This window comes from Erinaceus europaeus, chromosome 8 (genome assembly GCF_950295315.1).
Source record: "Erinaceus europaeus chromosome 8, mEriEur2.1, whole genome shotgun sequence".
NCBI lineage: Eukaryota > Metazoa > Chordata > Mammalia > Eulipotyphla > Erinaceidae > Erinaceus > Erinaceus europaeus.
Genome location: NC_080169.1, coordinates 75,304,589 through 75,324,636, shown reverse-complemented (window position 1 = coordinate 75,324,636; position 20,048 = coordinate 75,304,589). Strand labels below are relative to the sequence as shown.

The 20,048-nt window shown below is 38.7% G+C and overlaps 1 protein-coding gene and 1 pseudogene across 3 annotated transcripts in view; both read right to left on the bottom strand.

Moving 5' to 3' along the window:
* Positions 1 to 14,070, bottom strand: part of LOC103118149 (large ribosomal subunit protein eL13-like) — a 73,193-nt pseudogene extending 59,123 nt beyond the window's left edge.
* A 2,857-nt stretch (positions 14,071 to 16,927) lies between these two features.
* The window catches only part of PIK3CG (phosphatidylinositol-4,5-bisphosphate 3-kinase catalytic subunit gamma), a 36,013-nt gene continuing 32,892 nt past the window's right edge, over positions 16,928 to 20,048 (bottom strand). For all 3 annotated transcript variants that reach the window (XM_007528318.2, XM_060196394.1, XM_060196395.1), the window contains exon 11: positions 16,928 to 19,772. In XM_007528318.2, coding sequence (XP_007528380.1) covers positions 19,494 to 19,772 — 279 coding nt within the window. In that variant the 3' untranslated portion in view covers positions 16,928 to 19,493. The remainder of the gene's footprint in view (positions 19,773 to 20,048) is intronic.

The window sequence follows — 20,048 nt, the reverse complement described above, 5'->3', positions numbered from 1 at the left end:
TTCTGGGCTCTTGTCTTCATTCATTATAGTAGGAGTTTTATTTGATCTTGATCTACCCATTTTTTTGATTAATGTGTTTCTTATTTTTATGTTCTGTTGTTCCTCAGTTGTTGTGTTTTGAGTACAAGCAACACTGTACTAAATACCTTTATGACAAGTGCAGTCACCAACCTCAGAAATTACAATAGCAACTGAATCAAGGGTTGAAGCAGTTTGATCACCACCAGTTAGCCAAACAATGTCTCCAGTCTGTGAAAAAATAGCAACCAATTCCAAGTGAAGATGAAAGAGAAAGGAAAAAAGGGATAGTAAGAACAGACAATTATGCAAATTTACTATCCACTGTATATTCTAGGAGTAGCAACAGGAGAAAGGGAAGTAGAGCAGAGATACACACATAGAGAGTCCACTCTGAGTCGTATTTCTTCCCCCAAATAATTCACAAATGAATATCAGTGAATTCAGAAAGACAAAGAAGGAAGGAAGAAAGGAAGACAAAATAAAAAAAGAGAAACAATAGAGATAAAAGAAAAAAGATAAGAAAAATAGCTGTAATAAAAGAGTAGTGAAAGTTTTTTAATTTATTAATTTATTTTTTATTTTATTTTTTTAATTAATTAGCTAGGAGGAGGGAGAAAGGGAGAGTGGGTAGAGGAGGTAGGAGTAGTGAAACAAGTTCTTGCGATGGATAAGATGCCTAGTCCCCTAGCAATGGAAGATACCCTAAGAGTTAATTCTGGTCAACCTAAAGGAGGTGGGGAAAGAGATACACCTTTATATAATATTAATAATAAAATAGAGCAGGGTAAATCTGTTCCAGATTTCCTCAAGCCTCCTGAGCAGAGGCAGCTGATTGTTAAGAAAGTAAAACAAACAAACAAACAAACAAACAAAAAAATGGGGAAAAAAACACCTCAGGAATAGACAAGAATAGCAAGATTAGACAAGAATAGCAAGAATAGACAGTTATGTAAATCCACTATCCACTGTATATTCTAGGGGTAGCTAGAGGATAAAGGGAAGTAGAGCAGAGACACACTCAGAGAGTCCAATCTGAGTCAGATTTCTTCCCCAATAATTCCCAAACATGTGTCAGTGAATCCAGAAAGCCAAAGGAGGAAGGAAGGTTGACAAGAATGAGAAAAAGAAGAAAAGAAAAAAAGAGAGAGAGAGAGAAAAGAAAAAAGATAAGAAAAAGAACAGTAATAAAAGAGCAGTGAAAGGAAAGAGTATTTATTTATTTATTTATTTATTATTATTTAATTAGCTAGGAGGGGAGAGGGGGAGGATGGGTAGGGGATGTAGGAAGAGTGAAAAAAGTTACTTTAGCAGTAGATAAGACACCCAGTCCCCTAGAAATGGAAAATACACTAAGAGTTAATTCTGGTCAACCTGAAGGAGAGGGGGAAAGGATATGCGTTTATCTAGTATTGGTATTAAAATAGAACAGAGTAAAAAACCTGTCCTGTCTTCAGCTTGGACGGCTCCAGATTTCTTCAGACCCCCTGAGCAGAGGCAGCTGATTGTTGAGTAAATAAAGCAAACAAACAAACAAACAAACCTCTGGCGGTCTTTCCCTGTCTGAGTAAAGCTCTGCTTGGTGGAATATTTGTAGCTGGAATTGTCTACTTAGAAGGAAAGAAGGCCAAGGGTTTCAGAAAGGAATAGAATTGGAATTAGGGATGACACCCCCTGGTGGGACAGAAGTCTTGGTAAGGAAAGAAGCTCAGCAGGGGATCCTGCTAGGAGGAGATCTCTGGCCCCCAGGGACTGGTTATGGGGGAGAGGGGGTCAGGGGTGTGCTTTGGGAATAATAATTTAAAAAAATTTTTTTTCCTTTCTTTTTACTCTATTTTCTAACCCTAATTGAGTTATAGTCACCTCCTTGGTGTCACTGCTAGGACCCCTTATTGACTGTCCTGCTAAAGGCAAAAAAAATCCTACCGTTTCCAGTAGATGTTGTTGGAGCTCAAGCCACTAGCAGCTTCTCAGTCCACCATCTTCCGGAATGAGTGAATGGCCATTTTAATGATGTTTTTCCCTTCAACCCAGGAACAATGGTCTTCTATTTCTGTGGGTCCTCTATTTCTTTTTTTTTTTCTCCAGGATTATTGCTGGGCTCGGTGCCTGCACCATGAATCCACCACTCCTGGAGGCCATTTTTTCCCCTTTTTGTTGCCCTAGTTGTTGCAGCCTCGTTGCGGTTATTATTGCCATTGTTGACGTTGCTTTGTTGTTGGATAGAACAGAGAGAAATGGAGAGAGGAGGGGAAGACAGAGAGAGGGGGAGAGAAAGATAGACACCTGCAGACCTGCTTCACCGCCAGTGAAGCGACTCCCCTGCAAGTGGGGAGCCGGGGGCTCGAACCGGGATCCTTAGCCGGTCCCTGCGCTTTGCGCCACGTGCACTTAACCCACTGCGCCACCGCCCGACCCCCAGTCCTAAACAATGTCATATAGTTTTCATTGTAAAGTTTCTTCACCACCTTTGTGAGATTCACCCCAAGATATCGTTTAATTAGTGATTTAATATTGATTTTCAAAATTATGAGATAACGGTATAATTCCATACTGTCCCTACCACCAGAGTTCTGTGTGCCCATTGCCTCTATTGGAAACTGCAGTGTTTCTTCTGAAGTCACAGATATGAACTGACTATTATTTCTATAATTATCTATAATCTATCTATCATCAATCCATCTCTGTTTTGCCCATTTTTTTCTCTATGGTTCTGCCTTCTCTTCCTTTCTAAGTCACACCTATGCCTATTGCTACTTTCAAGTGTCATTATTTCCTCTTCTCTTACGGGGTCTTGATGGAATCGGAGTTCAGAGCCCTCTGTTCATCTCCCCCAAACATTTCTTCCACTTTGTGGGTATGGACTAGCATTCTTTTGGATGTGCAGAAGGTGGTAATTCTGACTTCTGTAATTTCTTCTCCACTGGATGTGGGTGTTGGCAGGTTGATCCATATCCCCAAACTGTTTCTATCTTTCTGTTGTTGTTAGGTAGGGCTCTGGAGAGGTAAGGTTCTAGGACACATTAGTGAGGTCATCTGCCCAGGGAAGTCAGGACAGAATCATGGTAGCATCTGCAACTTGATGTCTGAAAGGTGGCAAAATACAAAGCAAGATAAATAAAATTGAACAATAAACATGAATCAAAAATAGAAACAGAGCAGATGAGAATAGGGATTTTAGGATGGAAAGGATCTATAAAGTCTATTTTAGGTATGTTCCTAGGGGACCATGACTTTAGTAAATTTTGTTTGAGCTTGATAGCTCAAAATCACATGCAGGTAAACTAAAAACATTGCCTGGGAAGATGTAGTCAGAGTTGATAATAGGGCTTGAAAGCTGTATTAGGGAAGAGAGTTGCTCCGAAACTTGAACAAAGCATATAAACACAATTAATTATTTACCCAATCCATCTGACCTCACTAATGTGTCCTAGCCCATATATATTAAGTTTGTGTAAACTCCTAGTCTCTGTCAATCTGAGCTCACAGCCTGTTGTCAAAGCTGAGAATATTCTAAGCTGCACTCATTTTAGTACCAGTCTTCTTCAAGTGGCAAAGCAAGATAACCCAGCCTCCCCCTGCAGAGTGGGACAGTCCCTACCATTGTTCTACAGTGAGGGTAAGGTCCTAGAGATGTCCACAAGAGGTCTTATGATAATGTTACTGATGGAAGTGACCAATGATGTGGAGAGAGATACCTATTAGAGTTCTAGGCCCATTATATCAATGTGGGAATCCAAGTACTCCCTGGCCAAGATGATGGGGTGGACTGGTATTGACCAAAATGTTTATCATTGAGTAAGCCAGCCTCTTGCACTTTTCCAGCTTTTGTAGTCTTTCCTTGTCTGACAAGCTTAAACTTTATCTTAGTTGTTAAAGTGTTTTTTAAAATTTATTTATAAATAAAAATATTGACAAGATCATAGGATAAGCCCTCTTACAACTCCACACAATTCCCACCACTAGAGTTCCATATCCCATCCCCTCCCTTGAAAGCTTTCCTATTCTTTATCCCTCTGGGAGGATGGACCCAGGGTCATTATGGGGTTCAGAAGGTGGAAGGTCTGGCTTCTGTAATTGCTTCCCCACTGAACATGGGCATTGGCAGGTTGATCCATACTCCCAGTCTGTTCCTGTCTTTCCCTAGTGGGGCAGGGTTCTGGAGGGGTTGGACTCCAGGACACATGGGTGCAGTCGTCTGCCTAGGGAAGTCAAATTGGCCTCACACAGTAGTATCTGCAACTTGGTGGCTGAATGTTTAAATGTTTTGTTATCATTTGGTGTGTTAGGTCTGTGGGGTCTGGCCTCAAGTTAGGGAGGAAATATATTTAGGCTTTCAGTGGGGTCTAAGTTAACCTTAAGTTTAACTGCATTACTTGTTTGATGATTCTGATAAAGGTTGCCATAGAGACAGTAATTTTTGATATATATATATATATATATATTTACATATATATGTAATTTTTTGCCAGTATGTATAGAGTGCTTCTTTTAAAGATTATCAAGGGTTGGCAATAATGCCGGCACCATCAATAGGTTAAGAGATACATCTTATTTATTTTCTTTTGTGTAGTCATTTGAGTGGATAAAGTGAGGGAAATGAAGTAGAGGGTATGAGAGGAGGATGTCTAAGTCTAAGTAGTAAACATTGGATTAGGCTATTTATGGTGCCATCTTTAGGTCTTTTCACTTGCTTGCTGAGATTATTAGGCTTAAGTCTAATCACAGCAGACTATTGAGCACTTTTACTTTAAGGTATATAGTTGCCTCTAATTTATGGATATGTGTATACATGTATCCAGTTCCTTAGGCCCTTGTCTGTATCTAGGGTTTGTAACTTTGTTAGAGAGTGTGCCATTTGAAATGACATTAGGTAGTCCCAAGTGTTAGGGAAGGTCTCACCAGATTATTAGAGTTGGAAGGTTTACATCTCAACATTTATTTCTTTATTTTTAAGTAGACAGTATATGGAGTATTTGAACAGAGTTGATTTGGTTTTAAATGACTTCACAGTGACATATATATCTTGATGAGAGTAAACAAATTTCAGCTACTGGTTTCATTGCTTGTTATCTGTGACTTTTCATTCCATACCTTCAGTGTCACTTGTTAAGCAATCCTATACAGTTCCCGTTGTCTTTGAGTAATTTGTGCTGGTGTTTGCTGAGATCTAAACTAAGGGAAAGGAAATCATCACTGAATGTTCTTCAGCTTTCCAGGGTTTCTGTGAAAGGCACTGACTAGTTGTTAGAGTTTTCCTGTCTTTTTAACTGAAGGTGAGAGACTGTGATAGCTATTAAAGAATAACAGCTCTCAGTCTGAGACTGACTTCCCTAAGATTGTTTTTATCTTTCTTCCTTTTCTCTTTTGCCACCTCAGTCATAGCCAGAACTCAGTTCCTAAAGCACTCTACTACTCCCAACAACTGTTTTTCCTATCTATCATCTATCTATCTATCTATCTATCTATCTATCTATCTATCTATCTATCTATCTATCTATCTATCTACCTACCTACCTACCTATCTATCTATCTATCTATCTATTCTTTCTCTTTCATAGGTCTGAGACAGAGGCAGAGAGAAGGAGAGACATGTGTAGTACTGCTCCTCCACTCCTGGAACCTTCCCCCTGCAGATGGGTGCCAGGAATTTGAACCCAGACCCTTGGCCCTGGTAACATGTGCACTCTGCCCGGTGAGCACCACGCACATTCTGTTTCCTATGTTTTTCTTTTGGTATGATGATGGATTTAATGATTTGCATCATTAAATAAACTATAAGATAGGGGCTAGAGAATAAAAAGAAAAAGTGGGGCTACTACTTTATAAAAACATAACTCAATGGAGACTCTTTTTTTTTTTTGCCTCCAGAGTTATCACTGGGACTCAGTGCCAGCACTACAAATCCACTGCTCTTAGAGGCTTTTTTCCCCATTTTATTGCCCTTGTTGTGGTTATTATTGTTGTTAATGCTGTCATCATTGTTGGATAAGAAAGAAAGAAATCAAGAGAGGAGGGGAGACAGAAAAGGGGAGAGAAATACAGACACCTGCAAACCTGTTTCACCGCTTGCGAAGGGACCCCCCTGCAGGTGGGGATCTGGGGGCTCGAACTAGGATCCTTAATGCTGGTTCTTGCACTTTGTGCCATGTGCGCTTAACCTGCTGTGCTACCACCCAGCCCCTGAGACTCATTTTTTCTTATCACCTCCACCACCACCACCATCAGTGACAGAGTGGCTGCTGGGATACTTGAGCACAGCTCTCTAATCTATGAAAAACAAACAAAATCCCCAAACAAAGAAACAAACAAAAACCCACACTTATATTCAAAAATAGGTTTGTCCACACATGTATGTAAGACTCACATGGGTATTAGTTAATTTCTTCTGAGATCAGACGAGATCGGGCATGTTCAGGGTGGTATGGTCGTAGACCATTAGTTACTTTTATACTTATAAGTATACTTCAAACTTTTTTTGTCCTACAGGCTGCTTGACAAAACTGAAACTAATAGAATTTATACACATAGATTAGTTTTTGGTTAGTGGTTGTAGCTACAATTTGCAAATTCTGATGACAGCTGTTACTCCACAGGGTTTCGATTTAATTAACATTGCCAAAAAATCATTCTGTGCTACATAGTGTGCTAAGCTCTTTCACATATATTAATTATTTTGTCTTTTTTAAATCTTCATAACAGTTCTGAGATGTATTAGCTGCCGATTGATGCATAGTTAATTACTCTAAAATTTTGTGCCCTAAACTCTAGCATCTATTATCTCCTGCTTTCCATGGATCAGGAATCCAAGAATGGTGTAGGTGGATCTTCTGACTCTGGGTCTCTTACAAGCTTTGACTTGAAAGTAGACATTTCCTAGATCACTTAGGTGTTGCTGGCAGAATTCAGTTTTCCACATGCTGTTGGTCAGGAACCATCCTGAGTTTCTTGCTATACAGATTTTCACTTCAGCATCTCACAACTTAGTAAGTGGCTTCATCAAGCCAAGTAACAGAGAGAGAGTGAGAATGTTAGAATGTTAGTGATATGAAAGCCACAGGTTTTTATCATCTAATCTTGGAAGTCATCTCATATCTCCTCTGCAGTATTTTACTTGCTAGAAACAAATTTCTGAATATAGTTCATACACAAGGACATGAGTCAGAACTCACTGGAGACCATATGAAAATACTACCTACCACATAGATACATAATCCATTTTGCAGAAGAGAAAAAATGAGGCATTATTGGAAATAATGCACCACTTGATGATTTATGTATACCTCTATTGGTGAAAATGCCTGTATCTGATTCATACTTCTCAAGCCATATAGATATTTTTTTAGTCATCTTGTTGATTTTATTTTCTGTACCAACAGAATATACCTCTGTCCTATTAAGTCTTGCTGTGTAAAGTGTGGTCCAGAGAGCAACAACACTGGCTTCACCTGGGTGCTTGTTGGAAATGCAGAATCTCAAAGCCCATGTCAGAGCTATAGAATCAGTATTCCCCATTATTCATGACCTTATTGAAGTTTGAAAAACATTGCCCTACAAGGTCTCCTTTGCAAAATCTCTCCTAACTCTGTTTATAAATTCCTCTACCTATTGTTTGCTCTTCAGTAATGGTGGAGAATATTACATTTTTAACCCACAATACTTCAAAGCCAGAGGAAATGAAGCATCTGAAACAAAAATTCTCATTGCCTTTTATTTTATATAACAAATAGTAAGATATTAGTAATAATTGGTTTCTTTCAATAATTGAATATAGAACAGGAGCCATTGGCATGGATTATCACAGCTGCAGATAGTTAAAAATAAAAGTTGACATTTGACTCTGAAGTGGACAGCAGCAAATCTGTCCAGAAAGCGAGCCTCCCCAAATTTTATTTCATTTAGATAATATTGATGAATCTCAAAATTGTTTTGCTATGAAAGAGTCTCAGGCAGGCACACACACACACACACACACACACACACACACACACACACACACTACATGTTGTATGCTTCCATTTATGTATAATGCTAGAACAAGCAAACCTATAGTGGTAGAAATCATTTTGGGGTCAGGTAGTGGTGCACCCAGTTGAGCACACACATTATAGTGCACAAGGACTAGCATTCAAGCCCCTGGCCCCCACCAGTAGGAAGGAAGCTTTACGAGTGGTGAAGCAGTGTAGCAGGTGTCCCTCTCTCCCTCTTTATCCTTCTCTTCCATCTTAATTCTCTTGGTCTCTATCCAAAATAAATAGATGAAAAGGAAAAAGTTCAAAGAATAAAGAAGTCCTTTCAGTGAATAGATGGGAAGGAATTTACTACAAAGAGGTGTGTGAGAATTTTCTGAATGATGGAACTGCTTTCTATCTTGCCTGTAGTAGTAGCTGTATAGATGTATGACTTTGTCAAAATTCATCAACTTGTTCATTTAAATGGGAGAAATCTATTTTATGTGAATCAATCTTCAGTAAAGCTTATGGAAAAATTAAATAGGAATAAATAACTTTGTACTTGGTTCTAGCTCCTGCTTCTTTCAATCCAGAATGCAGGGGCTAATTTGCATTGATTAGAATAGCTCATCAGAGAAGGATGCTATTTGGAAAAATTTCTTGCTATCTGATATTGATATAAAATGAAAATTATTTCCCCTTTGAGTTCCTACTGAGAAGATACCTTACTTAGAAATCTATTATGTTTTCCAGCTTTGAAAGAACTCCTGACAGTTACAGTCCAAGGAGGATGTCATTGAATTTCTTTTTCTTTATTCAGAGATTAATGGGTTATAGTACAGTTGTTGACACATAGGCGCAATTTCTCATCTTCTTATGCAAAAACACTCTTGACCTCCAACTTAGGTCCTTTTCCACCATGATGCACCAGGACCCCTATGCCCCATCTTCCTTCCAATCCCCTTTTCTCAAAAAAGAACATCACTAAATTCAAGAGAATTGAGCTTTTTGTTTTGATTTCTTGAGTGTCTTTAGCCTTCATGGAAATGGAACATGGAATGATAGTCATCACTGCCATTCTTTGAGCAATAACTCCTGGTTAGGGCATTCTGTATGATTTTTTTTTTTAATTAAGAAAGGATAAATTAACAAAACCATAGGGTAGGAGGGGTACAAATCCACACAATTCCCACCACCCAATCTGCATATCCCATCCCCTCCCCTGATAGCTTTCCCATTCTCTAGCCCTCTGGGAGCATGGACCCAGGGTCATTGTGGGTTGCAGAAGGTGGAAGGTCTACTGTAATTGCTTCCCCGCTGAACATGGACGTTGACTGGCTGGTCCATACTCCCAGTCTGCCTCTCTCTTTCCCTAGTAAGGTGGGTCTCTGGGGAAGTGGAGCTCCAGGATACATTGGTGGGGTCTTAAGTCCAGGGAAGCCTGGCCGGCATCCTGATGGCATCTGGAACCTGGTGGCTGAAAAGGGAGTTAACATACAAAGTCAAACAAATTATTGAGCAATCATGGACCCAAAGGTTGGAATAGTGGAGAGGAAGTGTTGGGGGGATACTCACTGCAAACTCAAGTGTACTTCTGCTTTCAGGTATATTTTTTGCACTAGTTTATGGATACGTGTGAACATATGCTCTCTCTCACAGAACCTGGTCTATATCTAGGTTTTGGGACTTTGTTAGAAAGTGAACCACCTGGGATGGAATTAGAGAATACTATGAAAGGAAAGGTCTCACCCGAGTAATGAAGCTGACGGGTTGTCATTCCACACGTGAAGTCTCTGGACACAGTCTGAGCTGAATCATGTTGAGGTGGCAATCGTTGTGTTCATTAGGTTGCTATTGGCAGATGCAATATTATTTGATATGGATTGGGAGAGGCATACGGGAAAGTGGGCCCTATCCTAAGGTTCCAGGATTGGGGGAAATATAGGCTCTATAGTGGAGATGTGAGGTACCTGCTGTCTTAGGGTTCAAAAAGACAATGGATAGTTAAAGTTATCATCACATTATTTGGTAATTGGGTTAACTTTGAAAAGTCCTTTTGTTAGGGTTTGCTGTATAGTACCCAGTATCTTGTATATAGCTGTGCCACCGGTTGCTTCTGATCTACTTGGTCTAGGCTTTTGAGAGAGTCCACATATCAAATACACAGCCTCTATATTAAAAAGACAGTCTGTGTTTTAAAAACTTCGAGACATACAATTAATTTTCCCCCTCTCATATTAATTAACTAGTGATTGATATGACTACACTTTACTAGGAGTGTACATAAACACCATTCACACCACCAAAAGACTGTGTCACATCCCACCCTTCTACCTCCACCGCCTACCAGCCAGGAAGCTGCATGTCTACCCCTCACCATAGGGTTTTTACTTTGGTATCCTACTTTCAATTTAGTCAGATCCTGCTTTTAGTTTCCCTTTCAGATATTCTTTCTCAACTTCTGTTGATGAGTGAGATCATCCCATACTCATCTTTATCTTTCTGACTTAGCTCACTTTACATAATTCCTTCTAGGTAGTCCAAAATGGGTCAGGGAAGGTGGGTTCATTGTTCTTGATAACTGTATAGTATTCCATTGTGTATATATACCACAGCTTTCTCAGCCACTCATCTGTTGTTGGGCACCTGGGTTGCTTCCAGGTTTTAGCTATTATGAATTGTGCTGCTATGAACATAGGAGTACACACCTTTTTTTGGTTGGGTGTTATGGAGTCCTTGGGGGATAACCTCAGGAGAGGAATTACTGGATCAAATGGAAGGTCCATGTCTAGCCTTGGGAGAGTTTTCCAGACTGCTCTCCACAGAGGCTGGACCAATTTACATTCCCACCAGCAATGCAAAAGGGTTCCTCTGTTCTCATAGCATTTGTTGCTGCTGTCCTTTTTGATGTATGCCATTCTTACAGGAGTGAAGTGCTATCTTAGTGTTGTCTTAATTTGCATTTCTCTGACAATCAGTGACCTGGAGCAGTTTTTCATATGTTTGTTAGCCTTTTGGATCTCCTCTGGAGTGAATGTTCTGTTCATATCCTCTGCCCATTTTTGGATGGGGTCATTTGCTTTTTTGGTGCTAAGTTTGCTGAGCTCTTTATATATTTTGGTGATTAGTTTCTTGTCTGATGTATGGCATGTGAAGATCTTCTCCCATTTGTGAGGGGTCTCTTTGTTTGTTTAATAGTTTCTTTGGCTGTGCAGAAGCTTTTCAATTTGATGTAGTCCCATTGGTTTGTTTTTGCTTTAGTCTTTCTTGCAATTGGGTTTATTTCATCAAAGATGTCCTTGAGGTGTAGGTGGGAAAGTGTTTTACCAATGTTTTCCTCTAAGTATTTGATTGTTTCTGGTCTGACATCCAGGTCTTTAATCCATTTGGAGTTGATTTTTGTTTCTGGCGAGATAAAGTGGTTCAGTTTCATTCTTCTGCATGTTACAACCCAGTTTTCCCAGCACCATTTATTGAAGAGAGTCTCCTTTTTCCATTTAATGTTTTTGGACCCCTTATCAAAGATTAGATGCCCATAGGCTGTGTGATGTTTCTATTCCATTATAATCAGTACAATAGCTTTATAAATGAGATGCTACTGTTTCTTTAGGTTACAGAAGAGAGAGTTAAAGCTTAGTGAGCTTAGACAACTTCATTAAATGACAATAATACTTCAATTTTGGGGTGATCTAATGCCAATGCCATTTTTATTATCATTGGTACCTCTCCTGTTCTAATTATTCTTGCTGCACCTGACTTGGACTCTAAAATGGATTATCCCCAAGTTTCACGTCCCCCCCATCATTCACACATTCTGCATTTCTGCCAGGATCTTTTTAACAGATTCAAACTTTTAAAAATCCCCATCGTTTCCTCTCCCATATTAGGGAGCTTCTCTCTTCCCTGATCCAGCTTTCTGGTCCTTTTTCCAGCCAGGACATCATCTCCCCAGACAATAACTTGGACCTACTGGCATATCAGATTTCAAGCTCAGGGGCAAAAAGAAAAAGGAAACAGACAAACAAACAAACAAACAAACACCTAGTATAGCCACAGACCCTTTGGAACTTAACTAAAATATGCCTACTAGCTATCTACAAAATGGAGGACTCCCCAATTCTTGATCTGCACTATTCTAGCACTCATATCATGATTGGTCAACAATTTGTTTGGCTTTGTATGTTAACTCTCTCTTCAACCACCAAATTTCAGATGCTAGTATGATGCAGACCAGACTTCCCTGGACAGACGACCCCACCAGTATGTCCTGGACTTCCACTTCCCCAGAGCCCTTCCCCACTAGGGAAAGAGAAAAACAGTATGGGAGTATGGATTTACCTGTCAACGCCCATGTTCAGTGGGGAAGCAATTACAGAAGCCAGACCTTCCATCTTCTGCATCCCCTGGGTCCATATTCCCGGGGCATAAAGAATAAGAAAGCTATCAGGGGAGGGGATGGGATATGGAGATCTGGTGGTGGGAATTGTGTGGAGTTGTACACCTCTTATCCAATGGTTTTGTCAATATTTCCCTTTTATAAATAAAAAATTAAAAAAAGAAATTCCTATAGATTAAAGGAATTGAATTCATCTACTTGTTGAAAGCCTGCAGAAAGTGTTCTGCACTAATTAAAAAATTAATGCTTATTCAAGGGAAAAAAAAGCTTCAGAAATAAAGAATTGTTATTTCTGTTTTTTATAACCATGGGTTGGGGTGGGATGTGTGTGAAGTCCCCAAAACATCAGAGGTTTGGCACCAAAGGAGTTTTTTAGTGGGGACCCTGTTGTTTTGGATAATAATTGTTTGGTGATGATGCAAAGGAAATGTGCAGGGTGGGAGGTAATGGGAACTGGTATAAGTATGGGCATTATACAAAGCTGATGATTACCTGCCACAAACCTTGTCCATTTCTGGAGATGGTGAGGATAGTGGTGGGTGCATTTTTACAGATAGTAAAGCCTATTTTATCACTTGAACTCAATAAAAATCGTTCTAAGTTTGATTCTTGGAGTGTAAAATTTCTCATATGACTGCATATGCTGTGAGGTGCAGAGAAGCGCTACTGAGAAGCTGCAGATGGATTCTGTGTTCCTTGGTTCAACCTCATTCCCATTACATCATCAAATGCATCAAGTGCTTTTAAATCCAGACACAGAGTTCAGCCCCCAGAAGGGACAATTCTTACTAAAGCAACATGTAGTGAGATTTAATTTGTACTAATGAGAGAAGGCTTAGGGGAAAAAACTAAGATTCGTGAAAAGTGAAAATGAGACACTTTGCACCTCCACAGGATAATATGAGGTTTGTGAGCAAAGAGGTGAGTCAGGAATAAGAAAGTATCTCTTCTTGACTGAAGAGAGAATATATCTGGAAGCTTCTCCAAAAGTATTGTCATTTAGAAGGTATATCTGAACAAGCCAGTTTTATAATCCAGTTGGGTGAGATAAAGCATGAAACTTACTTTTTCATTTTTATGTCCATAAGTTCCCATGGATGCTTTGATTTCACTTTTTGATAATTATTGACTTCACATGTTGTTTTTTTTTTTGAGGAACAAAATTTTCTGAGCTTTTAGTGAGGTTTATTGAAGTGAAATAATGCGATCATCATGCAGACTGCATTTCTCCCCAAAATGAAAAGAATTGGTTTTTTATTGTAAAAATTCAAATAATAGTCATATTTTTCAAAAATCAGGAGGCAAAAAAAGATACTTATTAAGACTCTGGTGTGAGTATGTCCTTATGGTCTTTTAAAAATATTCAATACTTATGTTAACAATAAAGATACATAGAGAAAGACATAGAGAAACCAGAACACTGTTCAGCTCTGGTTTATGGAGGTACTGGGGATTGAACCTGGTACCTCTGGTACATTCGGAACCTGGGATCTTTTGGTACATCTTTTTGCGTAACCATTAGGCTATCTCCCCAGCTCTTTTTCCAGTATTTTAATGCATATCTAAACCTATATTTTAGCTTGACTGCATTGTAATATTGTCCTATAACTACACTGTTTGATTCCTCAACAAGCTGTAGACTTACATGATTGGCAGAGCATTTTGATCTATCTTATGCTTTCGAGGCTCCATCTTCTTCATCATGTGGATATAATTAACTAATGCCTTACACTGGTCCTTGCACTTTGAGCCATGTGCGCTTAACCCACTGTGCTACCGCCCAGCCCCTGATTCCTTCTTTTTTAGAACACCTAGATTTTAGCTTTTTAAAAACATTTGTAGATGAATTTACCACTGTATTAATGTCAGGGCGATAGTTTTCTAATTTGTCAGCTTTTACAGGTAATTTTTTTTTTCCGTCTTCTCTGTCCAGGTCCTGATAAAATTGGAGTCTAGAGCCCTCTGGCCATCGTGTCCTAACATTCACCCCTCTGGGAGTATGGACCAAAATTCTTATGTGGTGCAGAAATTGGGAGTTCTGGCTTCTGGCATTGACAAGTTGACCTATACCCCCAGCCTGTTTTTATCTTTCCTTAGTGAGGTAGTCCTAAGAATTCTTAAAAGAAGGAATCTGAATTTCTAGAATATCTGACTTTTCACATATCACACCATGTACATAAAGAACACAAAATATTAGATGCTTTCTTTTATTTAAGATTTACACTTAACAAATTGTAATTATCAATAAAGCAAAAATGGGATACCTGGACTATCCAGAAGCACAAGTCATAATTCTCTGTATATTTTATGCACTTGTCCTAAAAATCAGTCTTTGAGACAATGCAGATACTCTGTCTAGACTTCAGATTGTTGACATGAATTATGAGGTTGAATTAAACAGAAAACAAGATAGAAGAAACCTTAAAAATGAAGTTTTTAAATTTATTTTTTCGGGAGTTGGGCTGTAGCACAGCGGGTTAAGTGCAGGTGGCGCTAAGCTCAAGGACCGGCATCAGGATCCCGGTTCGAGCCCCTGGCTCCCCACCTGCAGGCAGGTCCCTTCACAGGCGGTGAAGCAGGTCTGCAGGTGTCTGTCTTTCTCTCCCCCTCTCTGTCTTCCCCTCCTCTCTCCATTTCTCTCTGTCCTATCCAACAACAACGACATCAATAATAACTACAACAATAAAACAACAAGGGCAACAAAAGGGAATAAATAAATAAAATTAAATTTTAAAAAAATTATTTTTTCATATTGTAAAATATGATTGACAATATATTTCATAGTCATGGCAAATGAATCTAGCTTTAAAATAAAGGTCATAGTTAAGCTCCAAAAACATACTTTCTACATTATTTTTTATTTATTTAAAAACTATTTATATTTTTAAATGAATCAAAAATAATGTGGCTTAATGCCCACTGTTATATGGCTTAATGCCCACTGTTATTGGTGTATGAGATCCTCAAAATATAAACTTTTGTGAAAAAAATGCATATTTTGTAAAGATATTTTCAGTGAAGTTACTTTTTAAAAAGTGAGGAGACCTTCCACCTTTTGAAACCCACAATGACCCTGGGTCCATACTCCCAGAGGGATAGAGAATGGGAAAGCTATCAGGGGAGGGGGTGGGATATGGAGACTGGGTGGTGGGAATTGTGTGGAATGGAACATAGTTCCATTCCAAAAGCAGTGCTCTGGTGTTTCCAGTCCTAATATACAGCCATGGAAATGAAGTGCTTTTGGTGAATAGAAATAAACTTTTTAACCCTCCACTGTATGTGCTTTCATTACAGACATGGTCTAAATGTAAAACAGAATAAATCACTGTTGAGCCTGATGTAAAGTTTCGAGACCTCCTTTGAATCTGGAGAGGTGGCAGTCGTTGACTATGTGGGTCATAGTCTGTCTGTAGCCGCAGGGGCACTTCGGGTCATCTCTGGCTCCCCAGCAGTGGAACATAGCGGCACACCAGCCATGGCCTGTTCGATAGCGATTGTGCTATAAAGCAGCTGAATTTTGATCTCTGCTTGCATTTGGTGTTGAAAATCAAATTATGTGCACTGGTTAAGCACACATATTGCCATGTGTAAAGTTCAAGCCCCCACACCCAACCTCAAACACACACACCTGCAGGGGGAAGCAGGTCTGCAGGTATTTATCTTTCTCTCTCCTTCTCTATGTCCCCCTCCTCTCTTAGCACTAACCCTGATGGCAATTAGAAAAAAAAAATGTGAGTACTTTCTCCAACATCTCCCAACAGCAATATGACCCTAATTCTAGAACATTTTCCAGTACACAAAAGCTTTGTTCATGGGGATCAATGAAGTGAGAAAATATACAAAAGATGATTTTGTTTATCTGCAATTATATAGAGTTAACATTTTAACTTCATTGGAATATGGAAGAATCAAGCCCAATGTGAGATACATATACACATATAAAATCAGCATGAAGAAAGAATTTGTTCATTTAAAAATCAAATGTGTGTCTACATGTGCCAGCAAGCTAAATATAAGTACATCCCTTGTAATTCTCCTATCAAGAGGATTATTTCATCATTTGTAATTTCATCATTATTTCATCATTCATCAAAGTATAGGCAGAATCTGTCAAGGTCTGACTTTGGCTATTTAAAAGAATAATGACAAAATCATCTTCTGATTTAGAAAATATCACTCAATTTTCCTGTTTTTTTTTTCTTAAAGTGGTACTAAATAGTTGTTCTGGGAGTTGGGCGGTAGCACAGCGGGTTAAATGCACATGGTGCAAAGCGCAAGGACTAGTGTAAGGATCCTGGTTCCAGCCCCCGGCTCCCCACCTGCAGGGGAGTCGCTTCACAGGCGGTGAAGCAGGTCTGCAAGTGTCTATATTTCTCTCTCCCTCTGTCTTTCCCCCTCCACTTCTCTCTGTCCTATCTAACAATGATGACAATAATAACAACAGCAATAATAACTACAACAACAATAAAAAGACAACAAGGGCAACAAAAAGGAAAATAAATAAATAAAATAAAAAAATAGTTGTTCTAAAATTGCCATAAACATCTTTCTTTTTTTTAAAAAAATAATTTATTTATTTATTTGTTAATGAGAAAGATAGAAGGAGAAAGAGCCAGACATCACTCTGGTATATGTGCTGCCAGGGATTGAACTCGGGACCTCATGCTTGAGAATCTAATGCTTTATCCACTGTGCCATCTTCCGGACCATAAACCATAAACCATCTATCTTTCATTAACACAGAAAAGTAAACGTTTTATTTCAAGGGATGGCCTTTAGTATGGGGGTTAGGTCATGATTTTGAAAGGCTGAATTGTTAGAGAAGAGGGCTCTTTCTAGATACCCTTTGAGCCAGAAAAAGGCTCAGTGAGCAAGAAGGCAGTGTCACCTACAGTATGAAGAACCAAGCAAGGTATTCTAATACTGGTTGCACACTGGCATATTAGCATCATCTAGAGTATTTAAAAAATACTGACGTCTGTGTCTCATTTTAAACTAAATTATAACTTGAAACTGGAAGCTAGACAAGGGGGCTATTTAGTGAGTGCATCCCTGATGATTCTTACTTACAGCTTTGAACTTTTTCATGTATGAAAAGAAAGGTTTGGGTTACACTGAAGTCAAATAGGTATCTACTTACAAGATGTAAAAATTAAATTTACATTTATATGTTACCTTACTATAGATGCCATAAACAGTTATTTCTGTGTAACATATTAACAGTAGGTAATTTAAAATGTTTTATAAGTAATTTAAAGTTTTTTGCTAAGATTAGAGAACACTTCCAATAAATAGCAAAATATTTAAGAGATTAGTTTTGAAAAATATTTTATTTATTGTTATAATGAAAGAGAGATAGAGAGAGAAGGTACAGGGGATTGAACCTAGGCCCTCAGAGCCTCGGTCCCTAAAGCCTTTTGTATAACCATTATGCTCTTTCCCAACTCCAAGATATTAGTTTTTAAAGAAAGCATTAAAATTATTTTTAGGAAATCTGAAGAATGTGTGAAAATCAAGCAGGGAGACAGAAAGCACAAATAGTGTTCTTTCTAACTTGGAGTACTTTTTAGATGTCACATAAACTTTAACCCATTAAAAAAAAGAAAATGAAAAAGAGAATGGGAGACAAGCTCAGCAGAGCACACGCTTTACCATGAGCACCTGGCCACCACATGGAAGCACCTGCATGGGAGAAGCTTCACAAATGATAGCACAGTGCTGTGGTGTCTCTTTCCCTCCTTCCTTCTCTCCTTTCTTTTCTCCTTCCTTCTCTCACCTATATCAAGAAAGGAAGGAAGGGAGGAAGGAACACTTAGAGAACACTTAGGAAGGAAGGAAGGAAAGAGAAGTAAAGTCATGCAGGTACCAAGTCCCAGCAATAAGCTCTGTGACAACAAAACAAAACAAAAAGTTACTGCACCCAAGTTAAATATTAGGGCATTTGGAATCTATTTCATATTTTATAGAGTACCTGCTTTAATAATATACTTTAAAACATTTTATAAATAAATCGCCCCTTAAATTCTAGTAACCCCAGAGGAGAAATCCTCTTTTGACTGTATTTTAAGTTCTAGGAAAAAGGTATTCTTGAAGATTTCCCAACTCTGGGTAATGAATTGTTTGCTGGAGGGTGGTAACTAAGGAACAAGGGGAGCAGGGAAAAAAAGGGAGGAAGGGAAATGCAAAGGAAACAAACAGACAAACAAACAAGTCTCTTTAGTTATTTCTTGTTTCAGTACAGAGAAAGCTATAATTGTACTTGATAATTCACTCTGTGGGCAGAGTTGAGTTGAGGTAAATGGTCTCATCTCAGTTTTTCCTGATCATAATCCTGGAACTAGACCAGCAGAGAAGGACCACGCAGTTTCAGATTTTCCATTTTGTGTATGTGCATCTCAGCTGTACACTATAAAAGAACCTAATTAGACATGACACAGAAAAGACCAGCTTGCTTGTTTTTAGCATAGCACTAATATTTCAGATTCTGGGGGGAAGGGTTTGGAAGCATTATTTAAGGAATGAAAAAAATGTACAATGATTACATCTTTTCTATAATGAGTTTGAAAAGCACAAGTATAACCAAAACTGAGAGTTAAATCTAGATGAAAATAGGTGCCACTCATTAGTTTAGAGAATTTCCAGCAACACTCAAGAATAAGATTGTCAAATCATCAAGCACAATGAGGAAGTTACTGGTCCATTTAAACTTAGAGTGTTCTTCAACATCACTGAGATAAATGAGAACAAATAAATCTGCAAAAAAAGACTAAAAGTGAACATTCCTTCAACGATAATCCATATCTGCAGAGAGATAGCATAATGGTTTTGCAAAAAGACTTTCATGCCTGAGGCTCCAAAATCCCAGGTTCGGTCTACCACACCACCAAAAGCCAGACCTGAGCATCATCGCTCCAAAAAAACAAAACAAAACAAACAAACAAAAAACCAAAATAGCCTTGCTAATATTTCTCTCCAGCGAAGAATTCATCCAGAAAAAGCTGACACTACTTAAGAGTCAACTTTCAGCTTTTAATATCCTATTAAATTTTAAATCCAAGTTCGATAATTGACAGACTGATTTAAAGCTGTACAAGACAAAAGTGTTTTTGATTCTATAGCTCAAAGCACTAAGCTGAATGTTTCTCTCCTTGTTTGATACCAAGCACAAGATGGAGAAACCAGTTAAACTGCACTGTCCATCCTTTGTCTCTGCAAACTTCAATCTGATCAAGAAAATACTTTTTTGCATCCTCCTCATTCTTCCCCACTGTTAGTGCATCGCGAATATATTCAATATCTTCTTTGCTTGTTAACTGGGGCATTCCTGTCATCAGCATCATGGAGAACAGGATAATCAGCAGGTTTGTGTGATGACGGAGGGCTAGATAAGCCTTTACGCAGACATCCTGGGAAAAGAAGAGTAACTAAGCTGAAACACTGGACTATGTTGGGATTTACATGGCATTACACAGTTCATTAGAAGAAACCAGTACAAACAAGGTAGATTCCCCTCCCTGCCTCTAGTGGAAAACTTAAGTACATAACCTGTTTTGAAGTCTCTATTTTGTAAGTGCACTTCTTCTTCTTCTAGCGTTTGCCCTTCTTCCGTAGCCAGTCAGCAGCGTCAGGTTGAGCTGCTTGTTGCTGGCTTTGAAAGTGACTGGGATCCATGTGGATTCAGT